The sequence below is a fragment of the Calidris pugnax genome, unplaced genomic scaffold, assembly GCF_001431845.1.
Source record: "Calidris pugnax isolate Ruff unplaced genomic scaffold, ASM143184v1 scaffold13, whole genome shotgun sequence".
Lineage (NCBI taxonomy): Eukaryota > Metazoa > Chordata > Aves > Charadriiformes > Scolopacidae > Calidris > Calidris pugnax.
The window spans coordinates 8,343,615-8,370,696 of record NW_015090810.1 but is presented as its reverse complement, the minus strand read 5'-3'; the positions used below and the strand labels follow the sequence as shown (position 1 = coordinate 8,370,696).

Sequence of the window (27,082 nt, the reverse complement as noted above, 5' to 3'; positions counted from 1 at the left end):
TACTCCTGTTTTTAGCCCTCACAGAGTTTAAGGATAAGAGGATGGGGAAGGGGTGACAGGGGTGAGGTAGGAGAGAGAGAGCTGGTGCAGGGCTCTTTCTGAAAGGCCTGACATCAGTGGATTCATAAGGTAACTGCTTCAATAAGACAAAATAGGAAGAGGAATTTTTAAAGCTTGAATGCCCAAAAGAGAGAATTTTCTCTCCATAGAGAGGATCTGCTGATTTTAGCATATTTTGATAAGAATTAAATGTTATTTTTAGTTAGGTTCTGATGTAAAAACCCAACCCATGGTTATACTTTTTACTAAGAGTGATCCCAGAAATTCATTGTACTGTTACTTTTCTGGTGTGATGTGAGTGTCAGGTTTCATATTTGTATTAAAACAGTTTTTACAGATTTTTTGTTCCCATCTGCATAACTCTTATAGCAGAAAAAAAATAGAAATAAGATACATGATATTTAAACAAGTGTTTTAAATATTCAGAGTAAATGGAAGCAACCTTTATCTGTAAGTGTGAATTTTGTAAGAACTTTGTCAGTCTCTAATCCTTTGCAAACATGTATTTGGAAACACATTCTGAATTCACAGAATACATCCCCCCTCCCCCCCTGGTTAGGAGTATACAAGTTAAGAGACCACATTTAAATGACTGGCAACTCATAATTTTAATTTATATAGAGATGGGAGAAAAGTCTCTAGAGTTGTAGTTTCCAGAGGAGCAAAAAAATGCATTTGTTATATTTTTATTGTAGAAATATGTGATGGGAAAAAAGAGGAGAAGAGTAGTTTCCATTATCATTATTATGATTAATTTTCTTTTGCACTGAGAATATATTACAGAAAACATTGTATGGATTGCCTCATGTATCTAGTATACAGCTATTTCAAGTGTATTGTGATTTCAAATCATTGATCATTGTGTGATCAATAGATCATTCTGAAAATATTATTAAAACATTTTGAGATTGCATTGATTAACTTTAATATTATGTTTGTGTTCCTGTTTTATGTTGAAAAGTAATAAAGGAAAAAAAAAATGCAGTAATCTTAAATATGTTATTTTTAAAAGTACCAAATACAGTACAATATATGCCATTAAATGAATGTCATTTGCTCTTGCTAAATAATAGGAATTAACTACTTTTTACTTTTAAACGTTTGTAGGCAAATTTAGCCTTGCAAGAGGGAAGACTTGCAGCTGCCCAAATAGAACTGAATAATGCACAAATTCAGCTGGATGAGAAGCAAATGGAACTGGATCAAGTACAAGCCATGTATGATACTGCTATGAAAGAGAAGCAGGCTTTACTTGATGATGCTGAGGCATGCAGAAGGAAGATGAACAATGCCACAGCTCTGATTGAAGGATTAGGTGGAGAAAAGGTACAGAACATATGAGTAGGTTTCCAGCACAAAGTAGGTGCGCAGTTTTGAGAATACTCCATTACGTTCATTAGTAGCGCTCAAGAAGTTAAAGGCATGGTGACATCTTGATATCATTTGACACTTTGTTTTAGTTATATGTATGTTTTTTGCTTGAACTTCGTGTATCTGACAAAGTAAAACAATTTCTTGTCTTAATTCTTCTGCATGATGATTTATGTCATATCATACTGCTCGTATTGGGATAAAGTTCAGATTTAAACCCAAGGAGCCAAATTCCTTTTAGCTTTAGTAAGAAAAGGAATTAGGCTTAACCTAAATAATTGCCCTAAAATATTTATAAGAAGGATTACTCTTTTTTTCTCACCAAATATACAAGAATAGGAATTTGAAGCTTGACTAATTTCCTGAATTATATTTGAAGTTCAGATTTCTGTTGGACCCTTTTACAGAATTATGAGCTAATCATTATCTTCTGCACTGAGCTTTAAATTTACCTTTTCTCTGCAGATTTTTCTGGCTTCAGCCTGAAGGTTTCCTGAGGAAGCAGAATGCTCTTTTTTCTCATCTGATTGTTTGCTTTGATAATTCCTTGGTTGATTTCACACAGAGTCAAAATTGATGAGAGTTTTGACTTCAACTATTGTGTTCTTGGAGGCCAGGACTTTAGCATTCATTTGCATAGCTGCACTTCAAAACACATAACTCAAAAATGTTTGATGCTTTATCATATTTTTCAGTCAATTTCTGAATTTAAGAGCAACACCAAAATAGGAAGCTACAGTGCCTTATTGTGGGTTTTCTGCAGCCTTCTGCTATCAGGTCTTGGAATAGCTGTTATTCCATTCTACTTTTGCAAACTGAGAAAAAAATTAAAAGACTATATATGGCACTTGGAGCCTTGAACAAAACTGTCACTAGGTTAAATATGTATTTTCTAAATTTGAAACATGGAGGTATATTAAAACAATACCAAGATTGCATGGAGACTGATTGGAAGGGAACAGAAATCTGGAGAGGAAGGAATGAATAAAGTTCAAAAAAAATATTCAGAAAATCACAGAATTGTGGATATCATCTAACCCAAACCTCCCTGCTGAAAGCAAGGTCAAATAGAGCAGGGTGCTCAGGGCATTGGGTTTTGAATACCTCCAAATATGGAGACTCCACAACCTCTCTTGGAAACCTATTCCAGTCCTTGACTACTCTCATTGTAAAAAAGTTTTTTGTGTGTTTAATTGGAAATTTTCGTATTTCAATTTGTGCCAGTGGCCCCTTGTCCTTTTACTGGGTATCACTGAAAAGAGCCTGGCATCATCATCTTTACACCCTCCCATCAGGTATTTGTATACATTGATAAAATTCCCTCTGAGCTGTCTTTTCTCAAGGCTAAACAATCTCCATTGTCTCAGTCAAGGCTGCCCCCAACCTTTACATCCCTGACCAGTTATTTCTTCTTTGCAAGTCAGACATTCAGCAAACCACCTTCCCTCATTGGATCCTCAGTAACCTGTGCTAAGGATTTTTTGTCAATGCGCTCCTTAAAACCTCCTGGATTGCTTGTGCCTTGCTGTGTTGTCCCTCTGGAAGATATCAGAGTGGTTAAGGTCCCCTGTGTAGAGCAGGTCCTGTGAATGAGAAGTTTCTTCCCATTGTCTGAAAAAGACCTCATCTCCTTCTTCCTGACCACATTATCTGTAAGAGACACACACAGCATTGCCCATGGTGGTCTGCCTTCTAATACTAACCAATACACTCTCAGCTGGCTCAGTATCCATCCCAGAATGTCAGATGCAGAGTCCCATGCATTCCAACTGCTCTCTCACATAAAAGAAAACTCCCCTCCTCACCTTCCCAGCCTGTCCTTCCTAACAAGCCTGTATACGCCTACTGCAGCACTCCACTTGTGGAAGCCTTCCCACCATGTCCCCCATGATCCCCATAAGATCATGACTCTGCAACTGTGTGCAGGCTTCTGATTCCTCGTTTGTTCTCCACGCTGTGCACATTAGTGTACAAGCACTTCAGAGAAATGCCCAGCTGTGCTAATTTCCCAGAAACAGTATGAAAGCTATCCCCATCATTCTGTCTGGTAGGCAGTTCTTTGCTTGTGTGGATATGCTTGGAGTGGTCTTCCATTAGCCCCGTTTTTAATGATTACAAGGTACCTGCTGTTTATATCACCCCACATATTTTGTTTGCCAACCCTGTCCTCCATTTCCTCACATGATTGTTGGTCATTCTCTCCCTCCCACTTTCTTTCTCCTTTAAAGCACTTCTTACTAGTTTGGCCAGGTTTTTGGCAAAGATGCTTTTTCTACACTTAGGTGGTTGCCATGTCTTCCAAGCAAACTTTTACTTCTGAGAAGAATGATTTAAAGCCAAAAACACTGGCTCAAAGAAAAATATTTACCAGAAAGAGATAAATTCTTAGATTTAGATCTTCATGTTAGTTTTGTGTCTGCTTAATCTAACCTCTTTATTATATTTTACATACAGCTTCGTTGGACAGCAAGCAGCAAAAACTTTCAAAATCAAATTATTAATTTAGTGGGGAACGTTCTTCTGGCCACTGGATTTCTCTCTTATTCTGGACCTTTCAATCAGGAGTACAGGAATTTGCTTCTCCAGTTGTGGAAGAAAGAGATGGACAACAGCAAGATTCCCTACAGTAATGTAAGTGTTCACTCTCTGTCCCAATCAAAGAGTAAGATCTTGGAGAGAAATAATGTGCAGAGCATTCCGTTCCAGAAAAGTACATAATTAGAAGATTATTTACAGGCTGTCACATTCCATCAAATTATTAATAAACAAAAAATCCTAACTGTTGACAACTGAGCATCTAAAAAAATGTGGTTTAAGATCCTCTCTATACTGTCATGCATAGCAAGACTGGTATATAGGCTGTTGCTCTGGCAAATCTGAGGGAGATGCTGTCTGAGGTCAGCTGCCCTGGGAGGAAATTGCATAATATGGGAAACAAAGTAAAATTTTCCAGCGTGAAATAGATTTACCTTATCATAAGTGGCTGCATCAGGTAGTCACAGTTTTCCCCCATAGTGGGTGGGTTTTTTGCAAATGTCATGTTGTGTCCATAATTTCAGTCATAAAGTGAGGCAAATCAGCCACATTGAGTGTTTACTGAAAGTGGAAAATATGTATATTCCAAAAAACAGTTTTAACTCTCTTCCCTAAGTTTTTAAGTTACTGCCTTGCAAGGAATAACTTGTGGGTATGTGGTTGAGAACACCACCCCACAACTGGTATCGCTGTGTCCCTATAGTTTTCCAGGCAGTCTTTGAAGCTGCAGCTCCCAAGTTAGTCCCACAGGATGGCACAGAGGTGGGGAGATTGGTCTGTGGCTTTTGGGTTGGGTGGGAGTCATACCCAACCAACTTCCAGGCACCCAGCAAGATTTACCCTCTATCACCTACAGTCTCATGTGCTGCCACTGAAAATCTGCTCTCTCTCTGGATATTCACTTTTCACTCTGAAGTGTAAATGTAGAATATAAAGGGTGAATTTGAATGAAAGGTTTTTCATATATTTTGTATTCCTGACATATTACATCATAAACTCTTTAACCTACTGTTTTTAATATATTAAATTTTGAACACAACAAACTAGGAATAAAAATTTCAATTACTTTCATTTAGGATTGCTTAAGCACAACTTTTTAATAATATAGATTTGCTAGAAAATATCTGTAAAATGGAACTAAACAGTTTTTCCTTTTTAAAGCATCACCGTTTTATTCTTAGTGTAGCTTGATTAATTCTTGATTGATATAAAAACACTCTTACATACAATTATAGAAAAGACCATTGCACATTTTGAACCAGGAAATATCACCTTTGCACCTCCATGTATTATCAATTAATACCCTTTTGTCATACCCTATGCTCTGTACCCACATCATTTAATTTAGTTTAATTTGAAGTGTCTTGTTGAAATGACTAAGTTAAATAGAACCTGGATTTTGTAGAGCTTGATGTACGCCGTTTCAGCTTGCTCCAGTCTAAGCTCTTAAATCCGAATGTCACCAGTGAGGCTGTTCTCAGTGAGTCTGATGTTACGGCTTCTCCTCAACTGGCCCAAGTCTGTGTGGGCAGAGGTGGCCTAAAATGCAGTGCAGCCACAGTCCCATCATGCAGCTTCAGTTGCCTGCTTCATCATATACTACCTTTAATAAAGTGAGCAACCTGGATGCTGGGACTATGATCCGGGGTAGGTTCCTTTAAATGAATCTCGTTCTTTCCTTTTACCATGATCTGCCCCCAGCGTGCCAGACCTGGCAGCCGTTCTGCTGCAGAGGCTTTGCTCGTGGCCAGCAGCAGCCTTGTTCCTATTCCATCCTTGCACCTTGAAGATGTTTTCATGCTTAAGGCATAATTTTGGCCATAGTAATCAAAACTGTCTTTCTGAGTAGTCTGTCCATGTTGCCTTCCACTTGGTTTTGTGAATGCCTGCGTACATGTTCTCCAGCAGTAAAGGTTGGAGAAATAGTTCAGAGAGTCTTTCTTACTCTCAGTACAGGAGTGGAGGCATTAAGCCCAAATGGCTCCTGTCCTTGGCTGTCAAAGCTTTTGACAGAGCAGATGCTGCTGGAAAGTGCTGGGAGCAAGTGAGCAACCTGTGTACAGCTGTGGCTGTGCCACTGTGAAGCAGTTGAAGGTAGATTAGTATCCCTGCTGCATCTTCTTTTCAGGTTCTTGGGGGATTTGACACTCAAAACCTGTATTAGGGAAACCTCTTTGCCATGAGAGGTTTGCCATGCTGTTCATCTCACAGAAGCTACTTTTGAAAGCTCCTGATGATAAGTAATATGTAAGCCAAGATGGATTTATTAATAAAGCACCAGTAGCAGTATGGTCTCAGGCAAGATTCTTTACCCATGTGCTATGGGAGTTATCTTACATATATTCACCCCAGAGAGGCTCTTTCTCAAGTTCAGTGTACAAAATGTTCTTAAAAGCTATTTACCATGAGGAATATCTGTCAAGATTCTTACCATTTAAGAATAGGAACTTGGATGTATAATATCCTTAGAACCAAGACATAAAGAACTAAAATTCTGCCTCTCTGAAGATGTTCTGGCCACATTACATCTCAGCTACATCCTTCAAAATTTGAGGAATACTTTTTGATTGTTTGTGTGTTGCTTTTTTCTTTCCTTTTCACATGGACAGATTAGTCACAGAATGCCATAATTAACAAGTTTCAACCCATAATTACCATTCTGTTTAGATAGTTGCTGCTAAAGACAGGATTTCAAAGATAGTCTATTGAAGAGAGATTTAATTTTTTCCAGTGAATTAAGTACTCACAAAAGGCAGCATATGGGCTTCTCTTAATACTTCACACCACAGGAAAGAAAGCAGCTTTGCAGTTCAAGCAAAAGGCTTGACATCTGCCTTACTTTGTCACAGACTAACTGGCAGTGGGTGTATGAGTCATTTAGGCATAACAATTTAAAGAGAGCTGTTTAAAATTAGCTAGCTATCTGTGCAGTTAGGCACTTAAATTAGCTAAGTTTCAGAGTTGCATAGTGACTGATACTTCCTGCCACAGTAAGGAAAAATTCAAAGCTGCGTAGACCCTACTCATCTGTTCAAGGAGCTAAATATGGTTTGAGATTCCAATTGTTGAAAATTTGGCTATTAAGTCCTTTACTGTCCTTTTCACAAATGGAAATTGGATTCTTAAAGTTTCTCTGTCTCCCGAGAATGGTTTGTGTTGCTTCGTTCAGATTCTTCAGTAATCAGAGTAGTAAAAAAATCAAAGGGGTAAAAAAATCTTTTGAGTCTTGCAACCACTGGTATCACTAACTCTCATGATTGTATCATGTCTCACAGTATTTGAAATTTTGCTTTAGGCTTCAGATGCTGAGTTACGTGATTTTTGCAGGAGTCACAGACTTTTTCTTTCTTTTTAAACATGTTTGTAGAGAAAGCTTACAATTAGGAATTCTTGAGTGAAAAATGTAAGGAGCAATTAAGAAAAAAGCCTTCGTTTTATTCTTTTTAAATTCACATCATTATTAAGCTACTTTTCTGATTCGGAGAGCTTGGTTTGTGATTTTAAGCACTGTTATCTTCACATACACATACTTGTGAGGCCAGTCACTGTTCATAGTGAATAAAATAAAGCAGGTTAGTCGACATGTGCAAATCAAATTTCAGGAGAATACATGAGCTGGGAAGAGTTCTGACCATAGCAACAGTAACTTTCCATGACAGTTCATGGCTTTTGATCTGTAGTACATCTTCTTTTCTCTCAGTCTCCCACAAGCCATCCTGTATTCACGTAGGTACTTGGAGGGCACTTTTTACAACTTTACAGCAGGAGGAAGCTCTTGTGACCAAGACAACCCTTCCTATTGAGCTAGCAAAAAAAGTTTGCAAATACCAAAATCAGCTTGTCGTTAGATATTGAGCCAGCTTCAGAGTTTCTCCGACATTCTTTGATGGGCATCAGAGCCCCAACAGAATTCACTTTCATTATTGCCCAACTTCAGTGATTTAGGCACTGAACTTTAAAGAAAGGAAACAAAAATAAACAGGAACTAATAAATGCATTCTCTCATGCATTATGATCAGAATAAGACGAAAAACTTGTCATCAAACATTTTAGTATACCTCCTCTAACTGGTACTGATTTTGTAATCACATATTTTCTATTAGGACCTGAACCTCACTGGTATGCTTGTTGATAATGCTACAGTGGGTGAATGGAACCTCCAGGGTCTTCCGAACGATGACCTTTCAATTCAGAATGGCATCATTGTCACGAAAGCATCTAGATATCCTTTGCTGATTGATCCACAAGGTCAAGGAAAGATCTGGATTAAAAATAAGGAAAAGAATAATGGACTTCAGGTAACTAGTTCATTTAATAATTTTTATGTGTGTCTCATGTCACATCATAGTCAGCAATGCAAATTATTTTTTCTGCCATCATAATTTGGCCCTATATAATTTAAATCTGATGATTATTATATCTAGTTAGGCAGATTTTAAAACAAGACTGACTCAAAATCTGTGACCTATCTGTATCAGGGTGAAATAGCTTGTAGTGCTTTGTCATTTACCAGAAAGACAGTTTCAAGAGCAAATTGGAATTATATGTTATGCCATATGTATTTTTATGATGAATCTTTTAATTGCTTGTCATAGAGAGAAACATAGAGGGAAGTAACTGACTTGCAAAATTAAGACCAGACAGGATCAGGCAGTTGGTGCTGCATGGCAATAATCATTTAGGGTAAGCATTTTAAGAGGAAAATAGGGAAAAGGAAAAGGGAGGAATTGGAAAAAGAATGGAGGTAGAATGGAAATTTTAGTGATCTTTGAGGAGTATCAAACACAAAGCTCAAATTTAGGCTGCATCTTGATGATTAAATGCATGTGATAAAAATATTTACTGCTTAATTTATTCACCCTCTTACTTTCTGTCTAGCAGTACATCCTGTTTGGAATCTGGGCTATTTAATTCTAAACTGTCTTTTTTTCCCCTTCTCAGCAGTCTATCTTCCATGCTTTGTTAGACCAATAACGATAAGATGGGTTATGATAAAGATCTAAATACATGATAAATTTTCAGGCCAGATTGAGCACGATACTAAAGAGTTAGTTGTTAATAAATCAAGTCTATCCTACAACTGTTGATTATCCCATGGATACCATGGTATAGTATCTTCACTCCAAAGAAGAGTGATGGATAAGAAATAGAAACTGAGAATGAAGGTAAGGATGGTGAGATTCAGAGAGCTGATGACATCATCGTGATGTCATTAGCTAAATCCTTAACCTTCTGGAGTTTGATGTAGATCTGTATTTCCTAGCACTGTTAAGAAAGGTTCAACATTCAATCTCACACCAAATCCAGCTTCTGGTAAGTTGAACATGCTTAAAAAATGGTGTAGACACACAGCTAGAGATGGCAAGTATTGACTGAGAAGATACAGAAAAACAATGTACAACATTCAAAGATCTTGGAAAAATGGATGCCTTTATTAAAAATATGATGAAAAGCTCTCCTAAAGCATATGAGTTGTATTCACAAAAGAATTTAGGCATTTTGTGACTGTGTGAAATCTACTGTCTTACAGTAGATAACATGGCTTCCTCTAAATTACATCAGACCACAGTTTGCCCCCCCAAAACTGGATCAAGAAATGCTAGTGTGAGTAACCAACAGGAAACAACAGAGAGAAGGGTGCATCTCATATTCCACCTAACCAACAGGAAACAACAGAGAGAAGGGTGTGACTTTGCATCTCTTTGTGACTTGCATCTCTTACTCGGCATTTCAGAGAGCGGCCAAGCTGAGCTCAGGACTGGTAACAGTGAATCTCCTTCAGTTAGGGACCGACACTGACTCTTTCTGCCATGCTGTAGCTTTTCCCCCAAGTAAAAGTAAAGTCCAGGAGGAACAGAGTTATGCCAAGGCTCTAAATACCCAAGTGTTTACATTATGCCTTTACATCTGGGATATTGTAATTTGCTATGGTCTTGTTATATTGTTGGTCACTAAGACACTAACTGCATCCCTCAGTTTCACTTGGACTGAAAATGCAAGCAGCATGCTCTTTTGGTGGATACATATATGCTTACATGATAACAAACCTAAAAGTTCTGAGTGGTGCAACATAGTATTAATTTTTAAATAATATACTGTTTTAAGACAGTGTAGTGTGCCTCTGGATACTTTATCTATGCCTTTTTTAAGGAGCACTGCCTGCAAGAAAATGATTTATTTTAAAAACATGTCTATCCTAGTATTTTTTTCTGGTAAAAAGAGGCCCTCCAAAACCACGGCTTAACAGATGCCTGGAAAGGCTATTCAATTACCATCTCAAAGACTTATGGTATATTTATTAAATTTAAATAAATGAAAAGGAGTCTATGTGATTTTTAGCAATTTTAAGACTTTATATTGTGAAATGGGAACTAAATTGGAAATTCAACCTCTGATGTGAGACCAGGCCTTCTATGTAACACTGATTCCCTGTCTGAACCCTACGAATATTTCCCTACTTAACATTAGTGTTCTGAACATAAATTAATTAATATTTAGGATATTAAAATACTACAGTGATTAGATAGATATGTAGATAAGTAAATAAATAGATAACAATAAAGAAGTGTGATCTCCTATTCTGTTAAGCTTAAAGCAAAACTTCCAGCCATTTATTTCAACGGAGTTGAGTGTTGGTCCCTAAAATGTAATAATTTGTGTAGATATCCCAGAATGAGTATAATTTTTGAAAGCTGCAATAGGTTTTATATTGCTTTCTATGTGCTAACAAATGCATGCTGTATTGTGAACCAATCTTCCTAGGTTACAGCTATGAACCACAAGTTCTTCCGAAGTCATATAGAAGACTGCCTGTCCCTTGGCCGACCTTTGTTAATTGAAGATATTGGAGAGGAACTTGATCCTGCTCTAGATAACATCTTGGAAAAAAATTTCATAAAATCTGGTTCAGCACACAAAGTAAGATGTATTGTGAACACGAAATTAAAAAACAGGAAAGGTGCTGTATATCTGGTAGTCTGGATACTGCCAAGATTCACACCTTTGCAACACTTAGGAGGATGAGTAATGAACTCATGGGGTGGGATTTTTTACCCCTTAAGCAGAAAGTTTTAAAAGTGTAAATGAAAATGTGAAAAAAAGAGTTAATCTGTTTTTCACTGGGTAAAATAACCGTTTTTCTGAATTCAGGTTTTGAAAATTGAGTAATATGGTTTTTTTTCAGGTGAAAGTAGGTGACAAGGAGGTAGATCTGATGAAGGGATTTACACTTTATATGACAACAAAATTGGCTAATCCTGCCTACACTCCAGAAATTAGTGCAAGAACAACTGTGATTGACTTTACTGTTACTATGAAAGGGCTTGAAGATCAGCTTCTTGGTCGTGTCATCCTCACAGAAAAACAGGTATCTAGTAGCTTGCAATATTTGTAGAGAGGGAAGGCTTGTTCGATATTTGCACCATGAGTGGATATATTCAACGTCTTGGTTGAAATCAAATGCAAGAACAAAAATGTGAATGAAAGTTTAAGGATTTGTGCATTTGCTGAAAGACAATGTGGAGCAGGTTTTTAATTGAATGGAAGGACCTAAACATTTATTTTAAGATCTGGCCTTGGAAAGAGAAGAAAGAAAATTATTCATTAAAAATACATCACAGGCATATACATGACATACATAAAGCATCTTTATTCCTTTATATATAGCAAAGGCTCCATGTTCAGTCAGAAACCTCTTTTATTTCTGAATTCCTTTTTAAACTTAATTTGAATTACATGAAAAAATGAACTCAATGAATTTTACCAGCCAGGCTCTAGTGTGCAAGGAGATATGAGGTTTTTAAGGAGCCCTGAACACTGACTTGACTCTGTTCTTACTAAAATTTTCACTGATTATGTGGAAGCAAATATAAAGAAGAAAATTCTTTCTTGGGAGTTTCATTTCATAATATTAAATCTGAGACATCATCCACAATAATTTAATTCCTAGATCATTCCTATTTCTTTTTGCATGATCTAATTTAACAGCCTGGTTATCCGAAAACTTAGGAGTCAATTCATCATAGGCACTGGGGACAAAAGTGGGTTTTTCACTGCGGCAGTCATACCAATAAATACATGAATGTTATTGTCCAATTACACTAAAATGAAATATTTTCTTCCTTTCTCATTAAAGTGAAAGCTCAGAAGTTGTATTTCACATCAAATTGAATGACTTATTTATTTCAAATGGAACATTTCATAATTGTGTCTTTGTGAGAATAGTAACAAAAATTAAGGTTTGGATTAGCAGAGCTGCTGCTTTCAGTAAGTAACTCCGGTTGGCTTGCTCATGTAAGAGCAGTCCCCCACCTAAGGGAATTCATTCTTTGGCTTCCCAAAGCATGGTCTAACCAGTGTGCTTTCGTGGTGCTTTCTCCAGCTAAAACCTTTCCACTTTGTTTAAAATGAGCATTTGCTGAAGTAAGGACTGGAATCTAGGTGCCTTTCCTTCAGTCTGACAGTCACAACCAGAGGCTAGAAAGTTATTGTTATGCCCAAACTTCCTGTGAATTGTTCTATGAAAAATGAAAAAGCTACAACAGCAGGTACTGAGGAAGAGCTATCCATTAGCAGGGTGGGACGAATGCTGGGGATGCAAAACTTTTAACCTTTACTCCAGCAGATGTATGTTTATGTGAGCAAAATTGAGCAACTTCATCAGGAGTGGCTGGAACTATCCTGACTAACTTAACTCTGATGGGAGACAGACGTTTAAGTCAAGACAGAAGTGAAATTGTTTTCTCATGACTTACATATAAAACTCATCTCCTCCCACACAAATACCCTCACTCTGTGGTTTTTTTCCTGGACAAAACTGTTAGAAAATTCATATTGTATGTATGTAGCCACACCTAGACTGCATTTTGGGTCAAAAATATAGTCACTGAAAAATATTACAGAATCACACAGAATCACAGAATAAGGGACCTCCGGACATCATCTAGTCCAACCCCCCTGCCAGAGCAGGTCCACCTAGAGCAGGTTGCACAGGTTTATTCATCCAGTGCTGTGTCATCTGAAGAGAGCTGCAAGGATAGCTGGTTAATATCACCACTAGTTGTTGGACAGGGACATTGTTGGAGGTGATCAACGATCAACATTTATTAAACTTCTTCCCTTTAGCAGATATGAAGAAATCATGGTTGTTCTCTCTTCTGTCTCAATAAGAGATGAATGTCTTGGTGTGGATAGCCTGAACCAATGGAGCTCTGATAAATTTAGTTCAAAGAAAAGACAGAGCATGATAGAGCATCTGAAGAACAGGTTTACTGTTACAAACAAGAAGACAAGTTTATGATCGCTGAGCTAAAGTAATAGAGTAAAGGAACCAAGACATTCTTAAAGATTCTATAGTGTTCAATGAAATATATGATCAAAGAAGTGTTTATTCTTCTCATCTTTAAAGGCTGCTCCTGTAACTAGATGAAAAAAAAAATTATCAGCATCTTTTTTTACTTGGATAATGAAGTTACTGCCACTATTTGTGTTCAGAACAGCTACTTTTTTGTTACAAATGCAGTCGTGAAATTCTCTTGCAAACAAAAGCCTGACATCTGATATATTTGCTATTTTTCTGAAAGACACTTTACAGGATTACAATTAGAATTGATATGGTGCCTGTTCTTAAACTAAGCATGGACCTAAGTAGAATTTAAACATGTACTTAAATGCAAGTTCGAGTGTTCTGAAGAACTACTCATTTTTTGTAATTTTAATCTCTTTGGCATTAATGGTAAAGAAAGAGGAGAAAATGCAGAAAAATTGAAGCTGAGTGAGAGATGCCTAAGTCATTCTCCTCTGTTGGTATGCAGTTATTTGCAGCTTCCACAGAACTACATTCTATAGACCTAGAATATATTACAAACAGGTTTCCAAATAAGAAGTTTTTGAAAGTAAAAAAAAATGTCACTTTGAAATACAAGAGAGCCTCTCCTGTACTGCATAACACTGTACATCTGCTTTTTCTCTAGCATGGCATGTTGACAAGAATGAAAATAAATTGCAGACATAGGTGTAGGTGCACTGTTCTTATTAACTACCTTTTTCTTACAGAAAGGTTGACTTGATTGATTAAATAGAGGTTGCCAGCAAAAATATCCCTGGGCTCCGCTGGACTGCAGTATAGATGCCTCATTTCACTTAGAATTGTGTTGACTTGTCTGTCATTGTTCCCTTGCCATTGTCTGTCTTGTAGAAATAATATAAAAATTCCATATGACAGATAATAATTGTAACATTCTCTATTTTGTAAGCATAGAAAAGTGTATCTTGCAAAGTCACAGAATAATAGAAATTAGAAGTTAAAAAGGTCATTCAGTCAACTTCCCTAACAATATAAAATCCATCCATACAATGCATCTTTCAGTCCTTTTCTGATTTAATTTTAAGTCTTTAATGTAATGTGGCTTTTATCACTTCCCATTGGAAACTAACTTTAGTGCTTTTTGCGTCTCACTGTGAGGAAACTTTTCCTGGTAATTCTGATGTGTTTTCACTCCTCAGCATGCTGCATTAATCAAATTAATGTGGTATACATATAAATTACTTTAGTATATAATATTTCTGAAAAAGGCAGTACAGCTCCCAGACTATCATGCAAGAAATCACGTTTTCTGTGTCATTATAAAGAATCTTTCTTTGAATTAATCTCAAATATTCTAAGGAAAATTTCTGAATACAGGAACTGGAGGCAGAAAGAGTCAAACTGATGGAAGAAGTGACATCTAACAAGAGGAAAATGCAGGAGCTTGAAGATAATCTACTCTTTCGTCTAACCAGTACAGAGGGCTCTTTGGTTGAAGATGAGTCTTTGATAGAAGTCCTACGAATCACTAAAACAACAGCAGAAGAGGTGAATTTTGAATGCATTGCAGATACATTTTGTAATTGTAATTTAAAGATTATTTGTAGACAGATTTTTTTTCTGTTTGGTTTTTTTTTTTTATCCATTCAGAGCCCCTATATAACATCTTGCTTCTTTACAAATAAATAGTAAAAACACCGTAATTTTTTTCTTCATAAAATGTTGCAAAATTAAACTGTTATCTGGATACTACTTTATATTCCAGGCATAGGTTGCGGGTGTAAGTTTGAATCAAATCCCATTGTACGGTGTTTGAGCACATGAAGACACAATGTCTATGTTGAAACACTGACAGAGGGAAGCAAAGCTTGACTAAAAATACCATTGTGATCTTAATCAAGACCTTTTCTTTTTGCTTGTGCAGTATAAATCACAAGCGACATGACTTAATCTTCATGGTCTTTTCCATTAATTTTAAGGTCAGTGAAAAATTAAACATAGCAGCAGAGACAGAGGTGAAAATCAATACTGCACGTGAAGAGTATCGCCCTGTTGCTGGTCGTGGTAGCATCTTGTATTTCCTAATTGTGGAAATGAGCTTGGTTAATGTCATGTACCAGACATCCTTACGGCAGTTCCTTGGCATTTTTGACCTATCAGTGGAAAGATCTCAGAAATCTCAGATCACAGCAAAAAGGGTAGTGTACATAATCGAACATCTCACCTATGAAGTCTTCAAGTACACGGTTCGAGGGTTGTATGAAAATCACAGATTCCTGTTTACATTGCTTCTGGCACTGAAGATTGACTTGCAGGCCAAGAAAATTTCACACACGGAGTTCGAGACACTGATCAAAGGTAATTTCTCTAAAAATGTTCCTGTTTCATTATGTCTGTGAACTGCTAAATTCAGATTTTGCAGTGCTTGCGCTAACACTATGTTGTATCCAGTGGATCTAAGGTTTCTTAACTGGTGAATGAAAGCATTTATAGCCCAAGAAGGAATTCAGAGACAAATTTTCCAAAACAAAAGCAGTGTAGATTATTTATTATCAAAATAATGCTTAGATGAGTTAAATGGATATTTAACTGCTTTACATTACAAAACAGAGGAAAATGCCCATTACTTTGTAAGAGACTCTGTAGAATTCTCCTCCATGCCTCTTTTTTCAGTTGCCACATACCTATGTCTGTGATCTTGGAGACAGTCAGCAAAATGTGTTTTGTTGGCTGGTGAGCAGGCATGTGAATGCACAAGGACTCTGGACCGGCTTTAAGTTTCAGTATAAAACAAGTGGAAACCTGTTGCATGTTATAAAACATTATATTGCATTGCATTATACCACCTCTACATGTCACTACTCAGGCACAATGACAATGAAAAAAGTAAAGTTTATAAAATTTGATGTCTCCATCTTTGTCTCCAAAATATGATAAATACAATCAGGTACTGAGATAAGAACAGTCAGGTAATTGCCATTCAAATATCTCAGTTTGCTTTGCAACCACTGATCTAATGTTCAGCTGTGAATCAGCTGTGTTGGAAGTGCAAACGGGCATGATGGTGGAATGGGGGTTGAGCTAAGAGGCTGTTGAAGTTGCACAGTCCTGGAAATGAATGCAACATGTGCTTTCTAATTTTGTAGTCTAGGTGAAAGGAGATCAGGTTAACCGTAGGTCCTTTCTACATCTGGTCTGAAGACTTGGGTTTAAGTATCCTTTTAGGTAGGAAAGTTCTATTCCAGCTCTACAGATGGAGAAAAAGCAGCACAAAAATTACTGGGATATCAGCTCTGGGAGGCACTGAGACCACTTTCCCAATCCGTCTTTGTTAAATGACTCTTCCACGCAAATTCTATGTCTCCATGCCTGGTGTACAAAGATTTTTACTCTCGAAACTGTAGAAATCAGTATTTTTTATTACTTCTCATTTTTCTGTTTAACAATGGTTTTCCTCTATAATGCTTTTCACTTTGCAGGAGGTGCCAGTTTGGATTTGAATTCCGTGGAACCAAAGCCAAAAAAGTGGATCCTTGACATGACATGGCTCAACCTTGTGCAGTTATCTAGTTTGTACCCTTTTAATCAACTTCTGGTGCAAGTTGTTAGGAATGAGAAGTCTTGGAAAGCTTGGTTTGATGAAGCAGCACCTGAAAAAGCTGTTATTCCTGATGGGTATGACAGCTTACTGGATCAATTCCGTAAACTGCTCCTTGTCCGTAGCTGGTGCCCTGATCATACCGTTGCCCAGGTAAGATATGCTTTTGTACAATGGTTATGCCATGTGGCATCTCCTGTAGAACTGCTAGTTCCAAACTTAGGTTCTCTGAATTTGTTTCTATCATAATATTTGTTGCAGAATGAGCTATTTTTCAAATCAGACATTAAAATCATTGTAATAAATATATGTGAAAGAAATATTAATTTATTTAATTGCAATGAATTAGAAAGGGCATTGCAAAACATGAAATAAATTGTGTTGGGTCTGTAGGAATACCATTCTTTTTGTGTGGCGCTGAAACCTGTAAAGCAGTTGCATTCTTCTGGTGAATCAGAAGATACATCCCTATTTTTTCACAGAAGTGGAAAGAGAACAGTTCACTTTGATGACATGCACTAAAATAGCAGATAAACTGTTTACTTACCCTCCATGCTGAGTAAGTAATAGTTAAGACTGTGTCAGGGCAGATACCATAAAAGAAACTGTCATGAACTAGCAGTTTCTCCACAGTCTGTGATATTTGGATTTTTCATGGACCTCTTTCAACAAGACCCCCTCCATCCTTTGTCTTCTCTTCAGCTGGTAAATAAAAGAGAAGTACAGGAGCTCCATTTGCCACAATATAAACAGACCAAAATAATACAGCTGCTACTGCTCTTTTATCAACAATCTTATTGTGTTGCACAACCATCTTTGAGAAAGAATATCTCTGAACAGTGCCTTCAAAAACTGTGATTATTTTAATTTTTGTGGAAAGAGGGGATTCTTTTTGTTGTTATCTTCTTTATCTCTTCTTTCCCTACTGTGTTTCACCACGTGTTACAAAATTTTACCTCTCTTCACTAGGGCAGAAGTTACACTTAATAGTGGATGATTGAGTTATTTTTTCAGGAATTGGCATCTCCCTCAGTCCACTTTGTTCCTGGGTGTTTTTCTCTGTAATACGTGTCTCAGAATCTCTGCTAGTATTTGGACAGTTGGCAAATCATGTCAGTCAAAACAGAGTTTCATACACCGGGATAGCTTTAGAAGTCCTTTTAGAAAACGTCTGTGAAAAGAGGACAATAGAGGCATAGGGAAGGTTTGACCTTTAAGGATGAAGCCTGAGCTGTGTTTGTGTTTTGTAGAAATAGATATCGAGCATAAGAGACTTGAATTGGATAACCACTGGACAGGAGAATTTCTTTGAAGTTCAAACAAATATATGGAAGATTGTAACTGGGTCAGATGAAAGATCTGTCTAATCTGCTATGCTGTAGAGACAGTGTCAACAATACATGCTTAAAGGAGCTAAGAATGGGGCTGGTGTAGAGAAACTCTTTTGTTTGGCTGTCCACCAAGCTTTAGGAGTCAGTAATTTAGGAACAATATCTGGGCTGTCCTTAGAGCTGACAGTGGAACTATTCTGCATGGTTTTCTTTAGTTCTTTTAAAAAACCCATTTAGCATCCTCTAGCAACAATGTTCACAGGATGGCTGTTGTGTGAGCAGAATTCTTTCTTTTCTTTGTTTGAAGTTTGCTATCTGAGAATTTCAATGGTTGTTTCCTGTGGACTGTAACTTTTGTTACACCAAAGTTGAAAATGAAAGTTTAGAAAGTCATTGCGTTCCAATATAGCTATTGGTAAATTCCACATCGGTGATGAATGCAAAAAAAAAAAAAAAGGTATATATTTCTGGTAATTTGTTTCTTTTTTTTTAGGCTCGGCACTACATTGCAGAATCTCTTGGAGGGAAATATGCAGAAGGATTTATTCTTGAAATGGAAGCAATGTGGACCGAAAGTGACTGTCGAACACCTTTGACATGCTTTTTATCAATGGGGTCTGACCCCACTGAAAATATAGAACGTCTTGCAAAGTCAAAGGTATCCTCCCAAACTGAGTTTGTGAGAGCTGTTAAAGACATTTAAACTATCCTTTGAACTAGAAATGGTATTTCCACATTTTATAGAAGTTCAGATGATGATATTTATATTCATGCGATTGTTCTCTGGAAGGTTATTTTGGACCAGTAGCCAAAATGCATTTACTGAGGAAATGGAAATGTTACATTCTTTCTTTTTCCAGTTGTTTTATTCCGATGAGTCCTCTGTCTTTATCCAGCAGACTACAGTAGTCCATTACTTGGTGAAAGTACTTAGCTATAAGAACAAAGCGATAATTGTGGTTGCATTCACTGTAGGAGCTGATGATAATGACGATTACAGGAAGATACAGAAAAAAATCCTAAATATGGTGACAAGAGAAATTAATTTGGAGACCCTACCATTTAATCAGTTCACTTGACGGAGATGTTCAACATTTCTTACAGCATAGTGTCACTTTAAAGCACTCTGTGCTTTATGTTTCATGGTTCACAATGTAGATGCAATTATAATTTTCCCAAGAAGTTATTCACAGTAGATCTCCATAAGTTTTCCTCCCTGATAGAATGCATCTTCATTTAGAGTTGTAGAATTTTGCTATGTACTAAGTAAGACTTGCAAAAGTGGGGAGAACCCACAAATCTCTTAACTTACTAATTAGAAAGTTTAGATGCTTATTCTCTTTGAAAATCAGGACTGTCTTATTTTATTTGTCTGACTGTGATAAAGAGTGTTTCAATTCAGACTCTAACTCTCACTTGAGTGTTTAAACTTGGGAATCTTAAGTCTGAAGTTGTTGATGTGATCCTTGTCCCCAAAGCCTGTGCAGCCAGATAGCCAGCCAATATACAGACATACAGAGAGAGAAGGACATAGTTGGGTGAGCAGGATTTTTAGGTTTATTGGAAGTGATGCATTGAAAGAACAAGTTTATTCCTATTCACAAAATATTCTATTGCCTTTTCCTAAGATATGAGAGACACTTTGAGTTTGTAGAAATTAATTGCAAGAATATTTATAGACTAGCAATGGGCAAATATTTGTAGTCCTTTTTCAAGTCCAGGTAAACACACTTGGTGTGTTTCCTGTTTTCATGGCCTGTGGTATGAATGCAAATGGAGTGTCTGCTTTGTGACGGTGTTTTCATTCACCGATCCGTCTCCTCTCAATGTATGTATCCTGTGAAATGGACTGCTAGATAGGTACTTACGCTGTCTTCAGTAGGGGTTAGATTCTGTAGTCAATAAAGAGAAAGAGTGGCTTCTTTGAAAGCAATTCAGAGAACACGATAGAAACTTAACTCTGACTCGCATTGAGGAGTTGATTATTTCTATCCCATCGGCCATACAAGGGGATGAGGGCCACTAACCTCTATGTAGAGTTACTTGAAGTCAGCTGGTCACTTAGATTCACTCTTGCAAGAAGCGGAACAAAATGCTCTTCCATTCTGTCAAATATTAAGCAAGACCATGGCCTGTCTGGGGAAGAGCTGGTAGGTAGAAGGTGCTCGGTAACTGTGACTGTTAAAAGACAGCAGTTTTTGCTGTCATTATGTTTATTGCAGTGGGGAGTTGTGGTATGTTTTCATGCTTTAAGGAAACATGTATAGAATAATAGAAAGTGAGGTTGTAGAAGAGCTAAAGGGATTGCCTTGTTTGTTCAACCAAGGTTTATGAATAAGGCAACAGAACTTTAATGTCAACTGTAAATGTAAAGCTAACTGTAATGTTTTAACTGTAAAGTTCTTGTCTGATCTCTTGAAGTAAAGATCTTACCACACAGCATATAGAAACCTTTCAAATTTACATAAGCCATCCAAATTCTGCAACTCAAACTACAAACACAAATTTTTTTTAGAGTAAAAATGTCTATTAGCATTGTGTGACTGGAGGAGCACTTCAGTTGTTCTCTAGCTTTTGAAAAACGTATCTAGAAATCATTTACAGTTTTCAGAAACTGCAAGAGGGCTTTCTGTGTATTTTGCTTCTTTGTCAACAAATTGTACTTACTTCCTATCTCTCTCTGGGCTTTCTCTGCTTTTTTCCCGAATAAACCTTTTGACTTAACATAGGTTAGCTACACCAAGGATCTGATCTTGGTATATATGTGTTTTTATACCTTCAAAGTATCCTATTGTTTTTTTTCTTCTTCTTCTTAATGATAGAAAACTTCAAAAAAACATTCTGGACCTATTTTTCAGTGGTTTCCTCTTTACAGGCATGATTTATAGTCTTAAATGAATTGGTGATACTGATGGTACCTCTAAGTATGATATTAACAATATAAATCAATTATCTGCAGTTGGAAATGTTCAAATTTGTGACCAGAATTTATTTTTCACTCTAAAATTTAGTTGTTCAGATGTCCTTCTCCCAAAGAAATGGAAACAGTGTTTGTGACTACTGAGCTATATAACCTTGTTTACAAACCAAGCAAGCTCTATCTTAAAACTAGTTGAATTTCTGCCCCCTTTCACTTGAAGATGGAGTGAAAATTTAACTTATGCCTAGCACTTTGACTTTGTTAAAACCAGATGTTTTTATTATTGTAGAGATAGCTTCTTCTTTCAGGGAATGATACACAGAACCTTCAACAGAACTGTCAGGACCACTGTGGTGACTAAAATGATAGTATTTTCATCTGGACAGCATTGTATTAAGATGACACAGATACATTGGTATGACTCACTATTGAGAGAAACATTCTGTGGACACAGAGTTCTTTCAGAAGGAGTAAGATGAGGACAATCCATAGTGAAAAATATTTTTTCCTGGTCTCAATGCTTCTATAACCTTTAATGATTGTACATTTGAGAGGTAGCATTGCTGAGAAGAGCAAATTATGAGCAGATGCTTTGTTAGGGAATAATGTAACAGCTGAATATTTTTGCACTCTGCAGGGGTAGTCATAGTCTTTGACTGATGGGAGTGCTACCTGTACTCAGCTACATCTTAGAAAAGGTAAAGTTTTTGCTCCTCCAGCATGTAACCAACTTCACAAGCTATTTAGCTTTGCTTCTTTTAGCTGCAATTTCAGGTTTTACTGACCTGGGAGCAGGATTTAACTGCTTTCTTGTCTTTGGCGTTCCCTTCTCCTTAAATCTTTTGCCAGGATGTGGAGGATCATATAGAACAGCTGTATTTATACTGTTCAGTAAGATCAGGTCAGGGCCTGTTCTCTGACCCTAAGGCCAAATGACCCAGCAAAACTTCTGTCCATACGCTTAACCTTTTTCTCCTGTAAAAGTAGGGCAGCTTCATCCATGCTGTTTAGGACTGGATGACTTCCTTCTTTGTTTGTTTCACAGTGAGAGTGACCCAGTAGCAGAAAAACTTAAGACTAAACTTTGTAGCTCTCAGTCAGCTGAAGATAGGCCCAGTTTGGTAAGTCTTTATGCAGGAGGTTGCTCACAGCATGAGGGATACTCAGCTGTAGGTCTTGAACATGAAACTAAGTCTTTTCATCAGTTCCTTTGCCCTCAACATGTATATAGAATAATATGCTCAACTGGGTTTGTTAATTCTGGTAGGAGTCAGAGAGACAACCTGAGCCAAAGGACTACATATTTAATAAGAACAAGGATAGTAAGAACAATAAGCAAGAAGGTGTCTGCCTGCAGTTTACTTACAGACTTGTATAGTTCTGACCACAGCCTTGTCAGCTTGTCTTTTTCAGATCCCCTTAGGAGACCTTGTATCATCTCCTGTGTTTCTGATCCACTGGCTTTCTTCTCCTACAGCCTCTCGAGGAAAGAATCCATAAATTTCCAGAATTCTTGTGTTTGCATTTATGAGCTTTGTCTTTTCTGAATCAAGAAAACTAACAGAGAACTAGCTGGAGATAGCTGATCATCAAGCTAGAATGCTATGAATCAGTGGCTCCACAGCTGCCATTTAACAATACAGGATGTTTGCTAAGGGATGACTTAATGTGAACCAATCTTTCCTATCCTACCTGCTTGCTTGACAGTTCTCTGTTAAATGAAATTAATACGTTCAGACAGTAAAAAGACACCAAAATTGTTGCCTTTATGCATTAATTATTATGTGGACCCTTAATATCTGTCCATCTCAAGATAGGCCAAATCATAGGAAAAATAATAGTCAGACAGCTATATTGCTGCGTGCATGCCCTGCTTTATTTGGGGAAGTAAGGAAAGGAAGGGAAAACGTTTCAGTTGTCTTATCCCACTGACTTTGTCAGACCTGCAAAAAAAGATTATGTCCAGTGGATGTAGTTTTCTTTCAGCAAGTGGAAGATAAGAGCAACTTGGAGGGTGTTGGGGTTTTGTTTACTCTGTTTTAATATAACCAGTCTCCATTGATATAAGCTGTTTTCTTTGTGTCACAATGTCACTATGCGTGGACCTACAGAAGCAATACACCATGTGTATTATCTTTCTAAAGAACTATATATAAAAGAAACTTTCTTTTTTCCTCCCAGAAAATTCCCTGTTGTGCCATTTCAATGGGTCAGGGCCAGGAAGTCCATGCAAGGCGCCTGTTGAATCAGTGCATGCAAGATGGAGGATGGCTCCTTCTACAGAACTGCCACCTTGGCTTGGAGTTTCTCAGTGAATTAATGGACACCATCACAACAGCAGAATCTATGAGTGAAGGTTTCAGGACCTGGATCACTACAGAGGCTCACCCAGAGTTTCCTATTAATCTTTTACAGTCCTCTATCAAATTTACTAATGAACCCCCTCAAGGTAGGAAACCATGCTTTTTTGAGTTTTGGGGCTTGCTTTTTTACCCCACTCTGTGTATCACTATGTGCAGTGTTTTAGTTTTAACCTCTGTTGTTTCAATAGCTAAATACAGCACTGTGCAAGTCAGTCTTGCAATGTGTAAAGCATGACTGTATTGGGGAGAAAATGGGTATTGTTTGTTTTTGTAACAGAAATTGATGGTGATTTTGTTGTTTGTGTAGAACCTGTTGAGAATGCCAGGCCAGTGGCACTTTCTTAAGCTTAGTACACTCCATCACTCTTTTCTTTCTGTCCTGTTGACTCCACCCAAGGATGCACAGGGGGCTGATCCTTTGCTCGGCTGGGTTATGAAAAGGAAGGACTCTTCTGAAGACTCAACCTCCCAAGCTGCAGTATGTAGCTGTGGCTGTTGCTTCTTGTTATGTCATCTGGCACTACTGAGGGGGGCTGACCCCAGCATCTTTGTCCTTCAAGTATTTGTGAGCTGCTGCTGAATTACTCCTTATCCTCTGTCACAGGCAAGATGGTTAATAACAACCCACAATGGATCTGAATACCAGGGTTTACTTAAGAACCGATGACATTAGGGCTTTTATACTACTTCCTTATTTTGCACACTCACGCTTGTGTTCTCAGCCTCCTGTATTCCTTTCATTTCATCTTGACTTCCCTTCCCATTGGAGAGATTGCTGCTGGTCCAGGAAGGTCCGGCAGAAAGGCATGTTGGTTTGATTCTGTGCAGCTACTTACATCTATCAGTCTTGGAAATTACTGGCCTAGGTCCATGGGCACCCCCTGGTATTTGCCTCCATGCATCTCCCCAACCTCCAGGATCTTTGCTCATTGCAGGGGAGGTTGGACTAGATAACCTTTAAAGGTCCCTTCCAAGCCAAACTATTCTATGATTCTATGATCTTTCACCACTTCCAGGATGTTTCCTGAAGATGGGATATTCATCTTGTGCTTTCTGGGCCTCTAAGCCCCCAGTTTTCCTAACCTAAGTAGTTTATGTGCAGAAGCACAATATGTGATCTGCATCATATTTGGCAGTTCTGACTCATGTTTCTGTATTAATTGGAGGATTCATAATGTTTCACTTTTTGCAACCTGTATCACTGGCAGCTAGCAAGTAGCAGGTTTTTCCTTGAGGGTTCAAAATTTCAGTTTTGGACAGCCACCATCCCTCATACATGCACGCAATTAGCTGCCACCTTTCAGTATTCACAATTTAAACTGTTTTTTGCATAACCACAGCCTCCTCTTCAACAGACTAAACAAACTCAGCCTTCTTGTCCTAACTTTCTAGGTCATGTACTCTCAGTATCTGACCACCTTTATTGCCTGTCCAGTTTCTCCACATCTCCCTTGTGCCAAATGTGGATAATATATCTTAAGGGGAAGCCTGAACAGTGCCAAGTGAAAGGAAAGTGATAAGAACTTCCTTCAGTCAGCTTTCTAGTGGTTGTTGTGTTTCAGATTTGATATGAAAGGAATGTCAGTAATGCACATTGTGTTGGTCGTTGCTAGGTGATGTTTATACTATTTAAGGACATTTTTCAGCTTCCCATAGAACTGAGAAGGATCATAGACAGAACAATGGAATGACCAGTGGTGTATTCCTTACGATAGATGTAATGCTCAGTATAGAAATGGGGTTGGCCAGGGGCCAGGAATCTGCAATCACTTCTTAGGACAGACTGGGCAACTAATTCACCAGGAGGTGAGAGTGACTTGTGTAGCATTACTTTATCTTGTATATTCTTTTACCATTATTATTATTATTATTATTATTATTATTATTATTATTATTATTATTATTATTATTATTGTTGTTGTTGTTGTTGTTGTTGTTTTCATTTTTCTGTTACTGTTCCATTAAATTAACCATTTATCATAACCCACAAGGATTGATTTTTTCCCTTCCTTTTCCCTTTCTTTTCTCCCTCTTGCCCTACCCTTCTGGGTGGTGAGGGGGAGAAATGTGCAAGCAGTTGCATGGTCTTAGCTGCTGGCTGGGGTGACACCATGACAATGGTCAAATACTGGAACGGCCTGTTAGGTGAGTTTGTAGACTCCATCCTCGAAACCCACATGGAAAAGGCACTGAGCAACCACCTCTAGTTGACCCTGCTTTGAGAAGGGGTGTTGTGCAAGGTGACCTCAGACGTCCTTTCCAACCTGTTACTCTGTGTGATATGAAAACATCCAGCTTTTCTAAGTAGTCTCTGACCTGTTGCTCTCCTGCTGTTGAATGTCTCTCTCTTACCCAGACTATGCTACTAACTGCAGACATCCTTCGTATGTTTATAGAAGCAATTTACTACCCTGCCATGTATTCTACTCATGTGATGACGGAAGGCTATTTTTTATTTTGAAATATGGCAGAAAGAAATCCTCAAGCCTGGCACTTATTTTGTCTTTTAACTCTCTCATCTTTAACTAACTGTGTAATCCATTAACTTGCCCTTCAGTAATATATACATGCTGCCACTGATTTCAGTTAATGAAGTCAGTAGGAGCTGAGAATTTTTATACAAGCTTGTATTTAATGCCTCAGTCATTTAAAACTTTTATTTCAGTATTCATCTTCCTTAGTAAAATGTCTACAAAATTTCTGATCTTGTGAAAAACATTCTGTTTCATTGTATATACTCCACTCTCAATAGCAGTTAGTCAGGCTGCTGTTAAAAATGTCTTACTTCTTTTGCTTCTCCTCCCCACCTGTTAATTCAGTGCTCAGCATCTTTTTATTGTACTGTGACCCCTCCTTGTCATTCAAATTACAACACCATAAAGCTCAAAGAGGCTATTTTATAAGTCAGGTTATAACCAATTTGCAACTTGCATTTAGTAATAGAAATATGGCCCATGTAACAATTTAAGTCAAGTTGAAATAGAAAGTTTTATTTTTCTGACACTGTCCTGCCACATTGGTAGCATGATGTTATAGGGCACTTTTGTTTGATTGCTTTGTCCTGATTTTGGAACTCTCTTGTGCTACCCTTATAGTATTTTGAAATGCTATTTGTTTGAATTTTGTTCTACAGGATCTTTGTGAAGTAGGAAAGGAGCAAAAGGACTTTTATTGTGTAATAGGAAGTAAGATGACTTGAACAGTCTATTCACTGCAGTTGAAATCTGTCTTTTTAGACTTGTGTTAACCTGATAAGGTGCAAGGTGTCATAAGAGGGACCTGGTGTCAGTAACTCATGCTCAGTGTTGTCTGCCAAAAAGAGACGATGCTTTGGTAGCACTGCCTGAAAGCATCTGGGAGTAGTGGGGCTTACGTATTCCATGGAAGCTGAGATTGCATCAGTATCATCTGCCTAAAGCTGTTCCTGGGATTTGAAATGTCAGTGCTCAAACAAACCTCCCCAAGTATGAGTATTTCCACTGTGAATTTCAGTTCTCATCTCATGAACTCGGTGCCTCTATGCCAGTTTGAGAAGCTGCATACAGAATGTTGAGATTGTTTGTGGAATAAAATCTAAATAAAATTGTCTTCAGTAGAACT

At 37.6% G+C, this 27,082-nt stretch overlaps 1 protein-coding gene across 1 annotated transcript in view; it reads left to right on the top strand.

Moving 5' to 3' along the window:
- Positions 1-27,082, top strand: part of LOC106885937 (dynein heavy chain 5, axonemal-like) — a 154,100-nt gene that overhangs the window by 95,478 nt on the left and 31,540 nt on the right. The window contains exons 57-66 of the mRNA XM_014938461.1: positions 1,168-1,386; positions 3,886-4,062; positions 8,070-8,264; positions 10,729-10,884; positions 11,150-11,332; positions 14,648-14,818; positions 15,250-15,628; positions 16,750-17,021; positions 18,693-18,857; positions 23,301-23,568. Of these exons, the coding sequence (XP_014793947.1) occupies positions 1,168-1,386; positions 3,886-4,062; positions 8,070-8,264; positions 10,729-10,884; positions 11,150-11,332; positions 14,648-14,818; positions 15,250-15,628; positions 16,750-17,021; positions 18,693-18,857; positions 23,301-23,568 (2,185 nt within the window). The remainder of the gene's footprint in view (positions 1-1,167; positions 1,387-3,885; positions 4,063-8,069; positions 8,265-10,728; positions 10,885-11,149; positions 11,333-14,647; positions 14,819-15,249; positions 15,629-16,749; positions 17,022-18,692; positions 18,858-23,300; positions 23,569-27,082) is intronic.